The sequence below is a fragment of the Pezoporus wallicus genome, unplaced genomic scaffold (genome assembly GCF_028554395.1).
Source record: "Pezoporus wallicus isolate ANWC-B61680 ecotype Strahan unplaced genomic scaffold, APGP_CSIRO_Pwel_v1 contig_7068, whole genome shotgun sequence".
Taxonomy (NCBI): domain Eukaryota; kingdom Metazoa; phylum Chordata; class Aves; order Psittaciformes; family Psittacidae; genus Pezoporus; species Pezoporus wallicus.
The window spans coordinates 978,189-994,018 of NW_026635623.1; the positions used below are offsets into that span (position 1 = coordinate 978,189).

The following is a 15,830-nucleotide window of genomic DNA, read 5'->3' on the forward strand; positions in this document are numbered from 1 at the left end:
TTATGGTAGTCTATGCTATTTTGCAGGCTTAGAATTTTAGCAATGTATGGCATGATGTGGATGAAGAACTGAGAATGTTCCTAGGTAGGGTAGTGGAGCCTTGTATCAGACTGCTGTTAGCCTGAATCTGTGGTCTCCCACACTGGATCTGTCATCAGTTTGTGTCAAATGGTATTTTTTCAAATCGGTGTATTTTCCTTTTGGAAAGGATGCACTGGATCATGTATTCTCAAGGATGGCAAGAAATAATAATCTCCAGAAGAAAATTGCACGAGGCAGGTTTCTTCTAATCCAAGTTATCTTCTGCATTGAGCCATCAGATCAAATATATATATATATATATATAGGTATTCTTCTCCTTGTCACAACTGTATCAATAATGTTGCTACTTGCATTGCTTGGACATGTAGTTGAAGTATATATAACCCAAGGTTGTAACCTCTCAGTAGAGTTAACTCTAGCCATGGTTTGACAGCAGAATAAATCTGGCTTTAGGGCATCTCAGGCTAAATTGAGAGCACTGTGCTGAATAATGCAAAGAACCATTCTGCTATAAACTCACTTTGTTGTTCGGGCATGTACTCTGTGCATTTGTCCTGTCTGTAGCTTCCTGTCTATGTCTTGGAAGGCCATACTCTCGAATGGGTGTTCCTTCCCTGCCAGAAGCTAATGTGTACTGGTTGTATGTTCTTACATGGGCTCCAAACCCAATATCAAATGCTCTGGCTGAGTACGTTTAATACAATCCAGTGCCTATGTCTGATTTAGGATCAGATTTTCACTGCTGAATGATGGCCATGCTCAGATCCTGTATGGTCACGGATTAGGTCCCTGGGTGATCAAATGTGGCTCTTTCTGTTCTGTGCTATGTCCCAGAGATAGTGTTTCCTCTTTGCTACTGTCCTGTCAGATCTCCCTTGTTCTTTTCTGTGGTACTTATAAAGACATCTGGGCTTGTGGTACCCAGGTTCTGTATCTCCCTCTGTAGATGCAGAAGCCTGTGTCCCTCCTCCATAAAAAATTGGCATTTGGTGATATGGCAGAGCAAATTTCTGGCTGAAGGTTAAATGTGATGGACATATAAGAAACAGTCTTTCTTCCCATAAGGCCTTCCATGAATGCCCTTGCAAAGGGCATCCACATAGCCTTTGAGGGAGAAGAGCAGCAGGGGCAGAGAGCAAGCAAGCATCAGCTGGTTGGTTTCCCCTATAGTAAAGGGAAAGCAACATCCACAGATGTACGCAGTGTTGAACCTCTTGATGTGATAGTGTCAGCTGAGGGTGCAACTTTAGGAATGAGCATATGTTGGTAAAAGCTTTAAAAGTAATGTGTCCACTAGCAAAAGGCCTTTCCTGGTAAACACTTTAAAATAGTTTTGGCAAGCTGCAAGAACTGTGCTAGATTTGTCAGTACACCTGTGTCTGCAGTGCAGCCTTCTTGCTGGCAGAGCAAAATTTAAAGGCAGATGAGTCAGGTCTTTAACCATCGCTGGTGTTTCGACTTTGGACTTGCCCTCAGATACAGGCCATGCAAAGAACAGTATTAAAGATAATAAAAGGGGGAGGTAGAAATACAGTGTTTCTTTTCTGTCTTATTAGTGTGTACTGCTTGGGTGGGGACTGGTTGCCTTTGAGTGGGAAAGGAAGCTTTTGGTAGGTATTAGGGCTTTTAAAGGGATAAATCTCCAGGCAGTGGGTCACTCCATTTTATTCCTTGTTTTATGTTCTCTGAGGCTGCAATTTCCAGGCCCCAGGTGTGGTTCCATGAGCAGCGCTTTCCTCACCAGTGCTAGTTGACATAGCCATGCCTGTTCGTACCTGCCTGCTCGCTCATCTCTGGCTCCAGAGCTAGTGCAAGAGAAGGGGCAGCCTGTGTAGCCAGGCCTGGGGATAGGAGGGTCTGGGACTGCCCCTCCTCGTAGGTGAGAGCATCTCCGTGCTTTCAACCACATCTCAGTGCTTGTATGGCTCCACTGCCACTTGGGTGAGGGGTGTTTTTCAGGTGAAACAGTTTCCCAGTCCAGTTCCCTGCGGGTCGAGGCAAATGTTTGTGCTTCTAGATGGGAAGAGGTGTCTGGTGGCTGTGGGTGCTTAACCTGGCTGTGCTGCCAAAGGAGACTTCTAGTGCAGTGGAACGCTACAGTCCTTGATATGTGGACAAGAGACGATATACAAGTAAAATCTGAGGTACAGGGAGGTAAGTGGATGGGAGGTTGAGATACACTGTGGAGTCCTGTGACTCAAGGTACCCTACCCTGCTGCATGGTATTTTCTCTTGCTCCTATTCAGTAAGCTTCTCCTCATAAGGTTGGCTTTCCTTTGCCTTGTAGTTGCATAGAGAATTTTCCCTCACCTGCTGCAGGTGCAGTGGAGTTGAGGCCTAAATCCTCTCATGCCTTCAGTTGCATGAAGTGATTTTTAAAATTTTTTTTTAACATAGCTTTTCCATCTGTGTAACTAGCACTCTGTCCCTAGAAACAGTGTAAAAGGAGGCTGCATGCCTGCCTAGGTGGGTGCTGCATGTGGCTGTGCTCTGGTTCTCCACTCTTCTGCCTATGACACACATAGTGTCTTTCCAAGAAGAGGGAATAGCTTTTCCAAGGCGGAAGACTCTTTTTAAATAGGAGGGTTTAATTTTCTTTTAAGTGATTTTTGCCCAGAAAAAGTGGTCAAGCCATGTTGCTTTGATCTCTCTCTGCTCCCCTTGCCTCCTGTTACAGGTAATTTAGTGAGACGCTTGTGCAAACTCTTTTTGCTTTTAGCAGCTTCCTCTCCCATGCTGGGACCACGAGGTGGCAGGATTGTTCCACCGATGCTGCGAGGGCGGTGGGACAGCAATGCAGCTGCTCGGTTTTCTAGCCGAGGCAAAAACTCTGCTTACTTGTTTATGTACCATCATAATTGTGTTTTGAAATTGGGAGAATTTCACATGTATGTGTCTAATCCATGCTCCTTATTTACTTCATGCAACATTGGTTTTTTTCTGTGCTTTGACTTTTATTTTGGTTTTCTTTTGTTTTTGTTCTCAAGGATGAGGGAGGGGAGGGGGAGATGTATAGCAACATCCAGAATTCCTCACAGGTTCCAGCACTGATCAAACCCTGTGAAGCGCATTACTGAGGCTGTGAAGAATGCTGCTTTTGTCCTCATTTCACCCCATTCTGTCAGGCTTTTGCATCACGTAATATGCAAAGTCTTCAGAGCTCCTGCAGTACCCCAGTAATAGGGGTGAACTGAGGTTGCAGCAACAGCTCTACCTCTGCATTCCTGTTGCTTTCTATAGACTTTAGCACACTTGCTTCTGCTGCAAACCTTCCTTGGGGTCGCTGAGTCCAGTAAACATGTTGCAATGCTTGTGGGGTCATAAGCAATTTGGGGGGGGGGGGGGGGGGGGGTTTTCCCAAAAGACCCACTTACAGAGATCGTTTAATCAAATGGTGATGAGGGGAGCAATTGCTTTAAGGCATTTTTCTCTTTTCAGAGTTCTCCCACCCCCTCTTGAAATTAATGTTCCTGTTTTATATGTCTCAACTCGGTGTTCTAGGATGCGGGACTGAAAATCAGCAATGCAGTTGTTTGCTCTTGTCCCTCCTCCTCTCTGTCAGCCGAGAGGGACCCCTTTTTTTTTTTGCTTCTGGTGAGGAATTCTTGCAGGAAGATGGTTAGCAGAAGAAAAGGGTGTATGAGAAAGATTACTGGAAGCAATACCACAAAATTTAGGGGGTTGATGGCACCATTTTGGTCAGAAACTCCTCTCTAGATGGCAAGGGTGATGCATCTTTCTGTGCTTCCTTTCCCATTCCTTTCCATTTCCCTTGTTTCTTTTGGTGTGTGCGCGCTACATCTGGGGTCTCTTGGTCATCTCATAGTAGACCTCACTTCTTGTATTAGGAAGAGGTTTTTTTAGCATCTGAGCCCTCTGCATTCCTCTTTGCTGGTGATAGTGTGTTTGTGGGTCTCTGTTCCCTTTGCATCCCCACCTTTTGTGCTACTTCTGTATTCCTGAGCATGACTGGCTGTAGGAAGGGGCTCTTTGGGCTAGTGCTCACACCATTTTGGGTGTGGGGCAGACAGAGGATCCTGCTCACCTCCACGTAGCTAAAATGCATGCAAGAGAAGAAATGTAGCCAAACAGGTGAAGAAATATCAGTTTATGATTCTCTTTCATGTCCCTTCCTCCCATCTGGTTTCTAGTAGCAACAAGAGCCTTCACAGAAGCAATGCATCTCCTATGTCACACGACTGTCTCAATTCAAGTGTTATTGTCTTTTTGGCCTGCTCTGTGCAGAAGTATCTTTCCAGCATAGAGGAATGAGTTGGATGGAAGCAGAGGATGCTCCTGTCTGCCCTGTTTGGGGAAAAGTTATGCTGGTAGAAAAAGTGAATGGTGGTGTAGTTAATGCTGAGGGAAATGGTATGGGATTGCTTTGCTGCTCTTGCTTGTTCTCTTGTGGAAAGCGGCTAAGAGCTGTGCTGGCAACCTGTCTCTTCTGGTGTAAGAAGGGCTCTGCCCCAGGCTCTTCTGGCTCTGAACTCTGATGTCTAAACAGATTGCTGGGTTACATGCCGAGAGTGACTGAATGGCACTGAAATGCAGTGGAGCAGAATTTCACATGCCCAGTACGCTGGGCTTGTGTGAAGTGCATGGGGAAGGCAGAGATGGAGGAGGGCATGCTTTTATCTGGTGTGGTATGTGAAGCATTAAGCTTGTGGCAGTTCCAGGCTCTAATGGTATGGGAGACTAAAGGGATTCTGTGACTCAGCTGGTGCCATGCTCTTTCTTGCTTGCTTCATATGGAGGGGGATGGTAAAGAGAGCAGTCAGAAGGATTGCTCAAGGGACTGTCATACCTCTCTGATGGTGCAAGCATCAAAGTGAGGAAACCTGCAATTAGTCAAGAAATGACAAGCAGAATGGGCTAGATTCAGTAAGCAGGTAGGGAACAAGCCAGGAGTAGAGTACAAGAGTGTACTCCTTGTCCTTCTTCTACAAATACTCTTTTAGTATATAGAAGGAGCATTGCTGTGTGGTCATGGTCGGTTTATTGCCTTACTGCCTTTTTCTTATTTTTCTTTTCTCTTTCTCCACTGTAACATTGTGTTACAGGCCCCACCATGACAAGAAAAGCATCCTGCCTCCTTTCATGCTCTGATCAATTACAGTCCACTGTTTGGGTTTGTGGGGTATTGACTTGAGTCAAGAGAAATTTTATTGGTACTGATAATGTGGGGACCTTGCTAATGTTCTTGCTCAGACGAGAAAATGCTGTAATGATTTCTTTTTTTTGATGGGTGGGGAGGGTTGGGTGTTGGGGAGCAAGGGTAAGGAAATACATTTTCATATAGCATCTGGTATAAGAAACATATGCTGGAAAGGAGAACAGCTTCATCTCTTCTCTGTATATATTAAAGGATAAGATGCTGAAGTCAAATCAGGAACGGTAGATCTTTATACAGTGAAAGCAAGCTAGTTAATGCAGCAGTACTTAGCATTCAGGAGCTTAATTCAGCCTTGGACTTAGGAGAATTCAACTCCTTTCCCTCCCCCTTCCTTCACCTCACTCTTAGACAAAATAGATAACACTGCATGTGCAGTACCTGTCTGAAGGAAGCTGAGAGCATTTAGTTGAAGTACAGGGAAATGTTGCAGTTGGGGTTCCACATCAGCCTTTGGTTTTGGTGTGGTTATAAAGTCTGGAAGCATCTGAAGTTGCTCTTCTTCCCATATCCTACTGATGTTCCCCGCCCTCTTTGGCGTTTGGGGGGGAGGTATGGTGTGTAGGGAGAAGGTACTTCCATTCTCTGTCTCATTTCCCCCATATGGTCATTCTGCATCATGTTATTTTGTTCTTTCCTTGGAGTGTGGTTTTGCAAGTTGTATGGGGTTGGTTGTTTTTTTTTTTTTATATGTGTGGTGGTTTTGTTTTGTTTTTTTCCATGGCAAAGCTGATTTCTGAGGTTCCTACGCTTCAGTAACCCTAGGATGTTTTATTAAGCAATGCAGTGATTTCAGCCAAAGAAGTTTCTGTTGCTATCGCAGTCACCTCCACTGTCTGCGCAGCCATTTTGCTTGCCTTGTGCAAGAACAGGTCGTTTGCAAGAAGGGGTGGTTTTTGTCCCAGTTCAGCATGGTCATTAGAAACAATTTGCTTACTTACAGGTAGATGTGTCTGTGCTGCAGGGTGCAAATGAATGGTGGTGATTACATCTTTCTCCAAAGGGCTAATAAAACTTTTATTGAATGTATCCAGAATGTGGTCCAACAAACAGGCTTGTCTGCCCCTTTGGAGTCCCAGTTATATGCAGGTGGGAGCTTGGAAGAGCAAGAACCTCATGGAGTGCCCTTGCTGAAGTGGAACTGTGCTTGTATTTAGTGCATGATTTTCTCCTGCCATGTGTGCCTGTGTGAACATTTTCATGTACTTTTGCAGGGCACTTAACACAGCACTTTTTTTGCAACACCTTTTTGTAAAAATTAATGAATACATCTCCTTTCCAAATGAAGGGCTGATATTGGTATCACATGTCATATTGTCTAGTAAGATGGGACATCTACTTCAAGTACCTAGATTTAATTTCTTTCCACTGATAACAAGATGAAAGTAAGAGGCTGGTGTTCTCCTGTTGTGCATTTTCTGATCTGTCCTCTTTGTTTTCCCAATACCTTTTGATTTTATTGCTTAATTTGAAGGGTGAAGGAAAACTTGGGGAAAGTCCCAGCTTGAAGGAAAGGCTTTAAGAAATGCCATACTATTAGAGACCAGAGACCCCATGCTAGGGTCCATAAGGGCAGAAAACATGGGAGAAGCACGTTTGAAAGCTGAAGTTATTTGTGAGGCCCAACCTATGGGAGATGTGGCTTCCTTAGCTGCAGTGTGCACAGAATAATTTTCTTCTGAAGTTGCTTAGCCCAGGAATTTGCTTGCATCCTGCCCTGGGTATCTGCAGAGAAGGAAGCAGGAATAATACTTGAGTTTATTACTGCGTGACTTATTTTGGAAGTCATTCTTACCCCAGTGTTGGACAATTCTACCTGTGTGTATCAGTTCTGTTGTGGTAAGTGTAGCAGGGTATAGCATGTTGATGATCCTACAGACAAACAATGCTTCCAGCATCTTCCAGTCCATTAGGTGAAGTAGGAGTCCCACCTTTTAGCTTGTACATTTAATTTTTTTCTCCAAGGGTGATGCTATTCTTTAATATCATTTAATAATGACCAAGCACAAGGGCACAGACTTCAGAACTCTACCACTGATACAGACTTTGATCCAGTCTTCTCAAATGTGTGGTGTTGGATATAATATAATCTCAGTCACTCATACTGAAAGAGACATTTGGGGTTTAGTCCCATCTATACAAAGTATAACTCCTCAGGGCATCTTCACGTTGCAAAGGTTAAAAGCTCATGAGGGCCTAATAATACTTAGAAGTGGGGTTTAGTCCAAGATGAAAACTGCTGAAGCATAAGGGCTGAAAAATTCATCAAGATATCTGCAGTGGTTGTGCAACACTAGGAGTCTGGCAGTACTGGAAGGTATGGATTGTGTCTGGGGATTTTTGTTCTTAAGAAAAAGCAACTGGATTTAAACCCCCCCCCCCCCCCCCCCCAGCAACAAAAACAAAACCCAAGCAACAACAAAAAGTGAAACAGTAAAACCCAACCAGCCAACCACCCCTGCCCCCCAAAATACCAAAACAACAAAAAGTGGTTGAGACAGTCATGTCTATAGTTTTGAAATACTATATTCTGTGTTTCAGCAGTATTGGAACTGTATTGGATATCATGCATCACATAGGCTTGTTAAGGAAAAAATGTAGTAGTTTGACTGGTTTGTTGCTTTTGTGGTTTTTTTTTGTTTTGTTTTTTTTTTTTGTTTGTTTGTTTGGTGTTTTTCCCTTCTTTTGGTTCCCGGAATTGTTGAAAACAGCAGCTATTCCTGAGTTATCTGTGGAGAATGCAATGACTGTGGCTGGAGTCAGAGCTACAGAACTGGGTTTTAGACTAGAAGGGGGAAGAGGAGAGATTATATGAAATATTCTTACCCCTTCTTTTTGTTTTTCAGTGGATGAATATATTGCCATTGCTAAAGAGAAGCATGGATACAATATGGAACAGGTAACAACTTTTTGAATACTTACTTTATTTTAAAATCTTTTTCATCAGGTATTAAAACATGACTTACACTGACTGCCTAGCACTGCTTCTTCCCTTCTGTACTGTGTTTCCTCCCCTCTTGCTTCTCCCAAAACTGATGGTTCCTAAAAGTAAATGGTGCTCTGGGGATATGGATTTCACCCCTGGTTTTACATCCAGACTCAGAAGAAAACCAAAACCATTGTAATTTGTAACAGAATTTGGCCATGGGTGTTATCCTTCCTATGGCGGCTACTTCTTGAACACTTTCTGAACCCCTTTTCTGTGTGGAGTTTCTTTATGCGCTAATACTTCCCTGGAAAGGGAAGGTGGGGAATCTGAGTGACTTACTGTATTGGCAAATTACGTACTTTCTCTACAAAGGGATTCTAAGAAAATGAGAGTTTATGAAATTTTTCAGGCAAAGGCCATGAGCATAGAAGTGCATGATTTGGATGGGAAAGGGTTTCTATTTAAATGACTGCTATAATCTTTGAGTCAGACTTCCAGTGGTTGATTCTCATGCTCAAAAAGACTTCTTGTGGAACAGGAACATTGAAGTTGAGAGAGCCACCAAATTTTTCAGCAAAGCCAGGAATGATGAGACTTAGTAATTATAGTTTCTAAGAGCAGAAAACAGCAATAAAAGGAACATGAAGGCACTAAAAGGCTGTGAACTTAAATGAAAATAAGATAGCTTATTTCATTTGAGATAGGTATATCCTAGTATTGGGTATTGTGGATAATATTTGCCAAAAGAGATGGTCTTGGGCAACCACAGAATGTTTTTGTTTTTAGAACTTCAGTTTGGCTAATGGAGATTTGCATTAATTTTAATGTTGGAATTGCAGGCCTCCCACTTATTCTTTGGAGTCTTTCTCCCTGTTTTTCTCCTTCTGTGTATAGAAGTAGGAGTTATGGGACTCGCCACACCAGGATGTGAAGTGACTGATCAATTTATAAATATGTCCCTCCTAAAAATTTTCTTATGCCTTCCCTAGCAGTCTCTCATAACACTCTGGAGTTAAACGTGTTTCCCAGGCCCTTTGGGATTTCCTAGACAGCTATTCTAGGCACTTCTAGGATATAAGTGGAGAGGATCTAGCTTGTATCACTCTGGAAGCCATGTATTCATTTTGTATTTTAAGGACAAGTGTCAAGGCTTTCCAGTCAGGATGATTTGTTGTATCACCAAGGGGCACTCTCTTTAGCAGGTATTATCAGAGTTGCTGTTGGCAGGGTAGTTATGGACAAGCTGATACGGCCTCCCTGGAAGCCAGTCAGAGCTCACTTTAGAGTTTGGCCACTGCCTCTGGGCTTTGCTGGCCAAGACAGCCCTTTCCCACACATGCATCCCCCTGACAGCTGGTCTCTTTGGACCTCTGTGCAGGTGGCTTGGCTGACAGTCATCACACAGAGGTTCCCATTCTTCTCTGTGTGGCCCTGCCCAAGACCTGCCTTTGCAGATGAAGATGTGCCAGTTTGTTGCGGGATATGGTGAACTGCCTGGCAGGGTGACTGGGGCATGTGCTGGTGCTCCCCTGCCCGGTGCCTTTCCATCCATCTGGCTGATCAGTGCCATGTGCAGCTCCCATATCTCTGTTCTTTCTCTCCCCTTGCCTTGTGCCAAAGTGCATGGTTGTTGGCTCTGCTGCTGTCGGGTGATGGCTGGAGGCTCAGGATTGTGCTGGTGGGAGTCCCTGCGCCCTCACAAGCTCCAGGGCAGGCAAAGAGCAGCCTTTGGCAGGCAAGTGAGCTTCTACAGGGTAAGCCCACTTCAGCTGGTGTTGTAAACGGCGGTAGGTGGTTGTGCTGAGCCATAGCAGCCACAGGCTTTTGGGAGTACTACAGCAAGTCTGGCCTTAAGCTGTGCCTTCCTGCCGGCGTGTCAGGCACTTTGGGACAAAGGAGGCTGGAAAAGCTGTGTACTCACCCGAGTGCTATCCTCTGGGATAGCATAGGATGGAAGAGGAATGCTGCTTTCTTGTTAAACAAACCTATGAGGAAAACCTTTTTGTTTACCTTTTGCTTTGTGTGAGCAGCTGTCCTCTCAGCCATTGTTAGCACCTTACCGGAATTTAATGCTACCCTGTCCTCCTGAAATGTCTATCTCCTTGTTTTCCCCTTGCTTTCTCACAGTGATATTTGATACAGATCTGAAGCTGAAGGAATGGTAGGGGAGAGAACTCAATTCTTTGTAACTGCAAAACAGGGTTTTTTATGTTGACTCCATGCTTGCCAGAGTGGATGGGGATTGGTCGCTGTGTGGCCCCTGTGACATCTCCACAGTGGGTGACTGTGCAGCCAAGACTACTTCTTGTTCTGCATGGTGGCAAAAGGGGGTAGAGGATGCCTGGACAGCACTGAGAGGCCAGTAGGGTCAGGACAAGACCTTGGATAACACTAATATTTATGCTGTCTGCTGAATCTCAGGGGATCAAGATCCCATAAAGAAACTGCTTTTTGCATAGCGAAGTGTAATGGGGAAACCCCAAACTTGGAGGGATTTTGTAGCTCTGAGCAGCCAGGGTGAAACTAATAGATGAGGGTAACTGTAGCAGTGAAACCTGAGCTGAGTTTGCATATGCTGAGCAGGTTACTCTGATGTTTTACTCAGCATATTAGGGATTGTTTTCACTTTACTGCCATTGCAAAAGGGCTGGTTTCTAGCTCTGCGGAGTCAGGCCTTCCCAAAATGACTTGTGGTGGTCGCTGGCCTGCCAGATGTAGTGATGTGTCCTAACGCTAAGTGGCTGCACGCGAGAGGAGTGGCTGTGAGCTAGGGTCTTGGAAATGGCAGGAGGATGACTATTTGCAGGTTGTGAAGCACACTGCATGCACTTTGTCATTGGAAATGAGAACCAGAGACTGTGATAGTGAAATGAGGCATCTCTCAAGGGAGCAAGTGAGCAGCCCCCAAAATGAGATTTGTTCCTTCTTCAGGCCAGGGACATCTTAGCAGCAAGTCAAGGTTGTGCATGCTCTCTGCCTTTCCTTCTTCCAGTTCCTCCCTCATTGTCTCCTCCTTTTCTTCCTTCCCCTCAGAAAGAGACTGCTGAACAACTGTAAAACTCCCATCAACTAAACCGACTTCCTAATTGCACAGGAAATGGAGTTTAGCACTGGCAAGAAGCTTCATTTAGTCTAGCCTGCTTCTTAGGTAGTCTCACGAAGTCTGCTTAATGTGCATACCAGGATCAGTAAAGTTGGAGTAATTTCTTCAATTTTCTTCTCCCCCTTTTCTGTTGCTACTCTCATATTACATTGCTACCTGTGTGGTTTGGAAAAACTTCAAGTTGGTCTTTTCAGTCCTAGCAGGGTGGAGGTCAAACTCCAGGTTTCTTGCACATGAAAAAGTGTCTGATGTAGCTGAGCATTAAAATAGTTTAACATGCCACCTTAGGAAAATGCTGTAGCTCTCCCTTTGCATGCATATAATAATGTTCCTTGTGATTACAGTTGTCCTCTTGGTGTCCTTATTTCTAGGCCCTCGGGATGCTGTTTTGGCACAAGCACAACATCGAGAAGTCTTTGGCAGATCTGCCAAACTTCACTCCATTTCCAGATGAGTGGACAGTGGAAGACAAGGTCTTGTTTGAACAGGCCTTTAGTTTCCATGGGAAAACCTTTCACAGAATCCAGCAGATGGTAAGTGGAGTCACAGGAATGGAAAAGGCGGTCTGACTGTTGTCTTCAGTGCGGACTGTACTGACCTCCTGTCAGGACAGAACAAGACAAAGGGGATGTTAAAGGGAAAGCATTACCATTAATAGAAGCAACCAACCTTGTCTGCAGAGTCTCTGTGGAAGTGTTTTCCTGAAGTGCTTTTCTGGCTCAGGATAAACTTTGACTGTGCAATGATTTTGGTGGGAAATGACAGTTTTCAGTCTCCTGCATGCTATGAGTGTTTGTCTCAGCTGAAGTTCAGGCATGGTCTGTACGTATGTGCCCACCCACACACAAAGATCATCTCTGTGCCAAGTTGATTTCCTTTCTTACAGCATGTTTTTTAGGAATTCATTTTATTTGACAGTGAGGTCTGTGTTTAATGTGATTTGGAACTGTCCGTGGATGTTGTGGTAGAGGTTTATTGGAAGCATTCAGTCCTTTGCTTTTGGTTAGCAGTGATTATTTTTAAACTGTGATTGAAAACTTCAAGGGTAGGTTTCTGTCTGAAAGGGGTGTGTGCAATTTTCTTTTGAAAGATGGACAGGATGGGTTGAAAAATTATTCTGATTAATTATATATCGAGTGTTTCTTCAAGTAGTTCATCACCTGTGTGGGAACCAGACTTTGTTCTTTGCTCTCCTTCAGTAAAGTGCCTCTTGAGTGTTCCAGCAGGACCCAGTTATGTTGGTTGTGACCCTTTGAAGTGAGCCTAGCCTGCTGCAGTCTGTTCAGCCTCTTTAAAGCACATGTGAGGGTCTGTGTTGCTGATGCCACTGAAAAGTGAAAGATGACTTGCCTCCAAGTAAGAAGGAAAACTACCAGGTCCCTTTTCAAAAGGGCGGCAGGAAGGGGCTCTTCTCGTGTCCTCCTTGAATATTCCTTCACTGGTGTTCATTTCCAAATGTTCTTGTGTCATAGGGTCTCCCACTCCCTTGGGTCAGATGACAGGGCTTGTGCATATTATAGACAGCTAACACAGTCTGGAGAGTTCTGTACTCCTGAAGGGTGAAGCTGTTTCCTTTATTCCTTTGTTCTTACATAGCAGGGGGAAGAGGGGGAAAAGGGAAGAAAGGGGAATGTCCTGGGAAAACCAAGAAGATAAAGCCTGGCCTATTGCTTGGTGAAATGCCAAAGCAGGAAATTCTCAATTTGTTTTATGTGCAGAAGCACGACTCTGTCCCTGAGTGAAGTGCATTCCTATACAGGGAGGCCAAGCTCATGCACTGTTCCCTAGGTAAAGATATTTTTTTACTGTTGCTCCCAGAAAAGCCATCCTGCATGAAAGGAATTAAATGGCATGAAGCTTTGTGTTTAGCTGGGGACAGGAATCAATGGCTTGGGAGCATGTTAGTAGTTAGTTTATATATGCTGCCCCATTAGCACCAGTGCAGCTTAGAACTAAGGGGAGAAGTCATTGGAGCCAGAGAGTAAGAATTGGGTTATGTTATTTATCGGAGCTGGTTCTGATATTTTGGCACTCTTAGCATGTGTTTGTAGCCAAGTGGATGTTTGTCATGAGCAGCCTTGTCCCCAAGTTTGTTCTGTGGAACTCTTTTGATTCCAGCATACCAGCCTGCTACATGGCTATTGGCAGCATAATATTGACATAGCACCCATGTTTTGCTACTGTAGATGGGTGTATGCCACTGTACAGCTGTGGGCCAGGATGGTAGTTCTGGTGGGATCTGTTTTTAGGACCAGAAGTCAATCTGCAGTCTGAGAACCAGGCTTATCTCAAGTGAAGACTTAAACTGCAGTTTTATCTGAATGAGAGTTCTGGCTCTTGCTCACAGTTTTGTTTACCTCCCCACCCATCCTGCCCTCCAAGCTGAATCAGGCATGTTTTATTCAGCAGGAAAGGCTGGACTTCTAGGAAGTAAAAGTCCTGTATAAGTACATTCATGCAGAGTACCTCAGGAGAGAATTAGTCTTAATGTAGTTTCATGCTTTTTGGAGGCAGATGTTTCATAGCTACGAGGAAATTACATTACTGTGAGAGGACAAAACAAAAAAGAGGGAGAGTCGTGTTCTTCTGTATCTTCAGTTCACCATACAGTAAAGTTTTGAAAACGTCTTTTGTTGAGACCTGTGAATAGACTTCATCATTTGAATTGTGTGAATAAGTCTTTTTAAACCAAACATCAAAGATATGCTTGGGGTATAGCCTGCAATTCAGCAGTTCCTGTGGTTGCTTACACATGCCTTTGTTGGCTTTTAAAACTGTTATCTCAGTTTCAAGGCCCCGTTTTGGATTTGCTTTTGATACTTTCCTTTATTCTGAAGGGAACCCAGCTACCCGGCTGGTGAGTGGAGGCTTGCTGAGATGCTCTTTAGAGATTTTGATGTTCTAAATAGTAGCACTAACCTAGAACACTCTCCCATAGATTCTTTTTGAAAGGCTGCAGACCTGCCTTGCCTTGAGCCTTTAAGAGACCCCAAAGTAGAGGGATCAGATGTTCCTTGACAAAACCAGACCCGATTGTATATGACCTCCTGGGGATACTTTACATATAAGCATATAAAAGGATACATGTTTAATTTACAGCTTCCTGACAAATCAATAGCCAGCCTGGTGAAATTTTACTACTCCTGGAAGAAGACAAGGACTAAAACTAGCGTGATGGACCGTCATGCTCGTAAACAAAAAAGGGAACGTGAGGAAAGGTAGGTTTGCAAGCAGAAAGGCTGTGTATTGACGCACGCTGATTTCTTTAGACTATCTCAGAGGTCTGTTAGCTTGTAAGAAACTAGATGTAGGATTTTCCCCAAAATGTTTCCTCGTACCACACCTTCTTTCCCCCCCCGCCTCTTCCCTGCTATGCATCTTTTTGCTTTGTTTAAAGCCAAAAGAAATCTGTCAGCAAATAGGTGCACTCCCTTTTCAACACTGTGCAATTTCTGAGTGTCCTCTAGTGCAGTGGTCAGTGTCCCGTCACTCCAGAGGCTTTTTCTCTTAATACTGCTTGAGTGTGGAGAAAATGAAATTGAAACTATTTGCAAGCTGATTGGCACTGTTGTCAGCAGAGCCAGAAAAGCTGATAAGCAGGACACTCTAAGGAAGTAATGAAACAGCTAGAAATCTGCCTTTGTTTCCTCCATGTGATGCTTAGTAGAGTGAGAACGTGCACCTCATGGGGAACAGGTTCTAGTGCAGCACCTGTCAGCCTGTACATATGTACACACAGGCCTTTCCCCCACCTTTCGCTTAGAAAACCTTTAGGCTGTCAGGCTAAGTGTTACTTCCTGGGAAAGGTGAAGTTAAGATGGTGTTTTTTAGTGACTGAGAAGAGGGTAGCACAGGAGAATTTAGGGTGATTTCTGGCAGAGGTGTCCTAAGGACTGCTGGGTGCATTAGGATTTGGGGTGAGGGTGGTGGTGTTCACGCCACTAGCCACTGAGCTTAAGCAGATGAGCTTGGCTCCTGCTTGTGCAGTTTTGTCTGCAAGTTCGTCTTCCTATATACCTATGAAAGCCCTTGGAGGTATGTCAGCCAGTGGCATTGTGTGTATTGCTAGAAGTATCTGTACAGTTAGAGCTGCCGCTTGGTGACTTCTCCTAGTTCTGGAGCTGACAGAACCTCAGAAATGAAGTGGCCTTACGTATGTGGTGGTGGTGGTAGTGGTGAGCTCCACCTCTGAATAGCACCAGCTTTATGCAGGTGCCTTCTCAACTTGCTCTAAAATGCAGTTCATGTCTTTGCAGACCAAAGTTGAGGTGTGCCTGGCTTTGGAAATTTCCTAATATAATTGGGCAAAATTCTGTGAAAGCTTTTCCCAGGGAGCTGTTTACTGGCTCCAGTGTGTATGAGTTGAGTCCTGTTTGGGAAGGGGAAAGAAACATTTCCAGGGATGAGCTGTACTGTACCAGTGACTCACTCAACCTCTCTCATCTCTCCATGAGATCAACAATACTTGCTTAACAGGCAGGGCCAGGGACAATACTACCAGCAAACTTGTCCAGTATTTGGCTGGCTTTCTCTGACCTGGGTCTCTTTTCCCCTTCTGTTGTTTTCCCTTCTCTGCAAAGGCT

The 15,830-nt window shown here is 44.3% G+C and overlaps 1 protein-coding gene across 2 annotated transcripts in view; it reads left to right on the plus strand.

Moving 5' to 3' along the window:
* The window catches only part of RCOR1 (REST corepressor 1), an 85,033-nt gene that overhangs the window by 52,864 nt on the left and 16,339 nt on the right, over positions 1-15,830 (plus strand). For both annotated transcript variants that reach the window (XM_057397104.1, XM_057397105.1), the window contains 3 exons: positions 8,062-8,114; positions 11,619-11,780; positions 14,347-14,465. In XM_057397104.1, the coding sequence (XP_057253087.1) occupies positions 8,062-8,114; positions 11,619-11,780; positions 14,347-14,465 (334 nt within the window). The remainder of the gene's footprint in view (positions 1-8,061; positions 8,115-11,618; positions 11,781-14,346; positions 14,466-15,830) is intronic.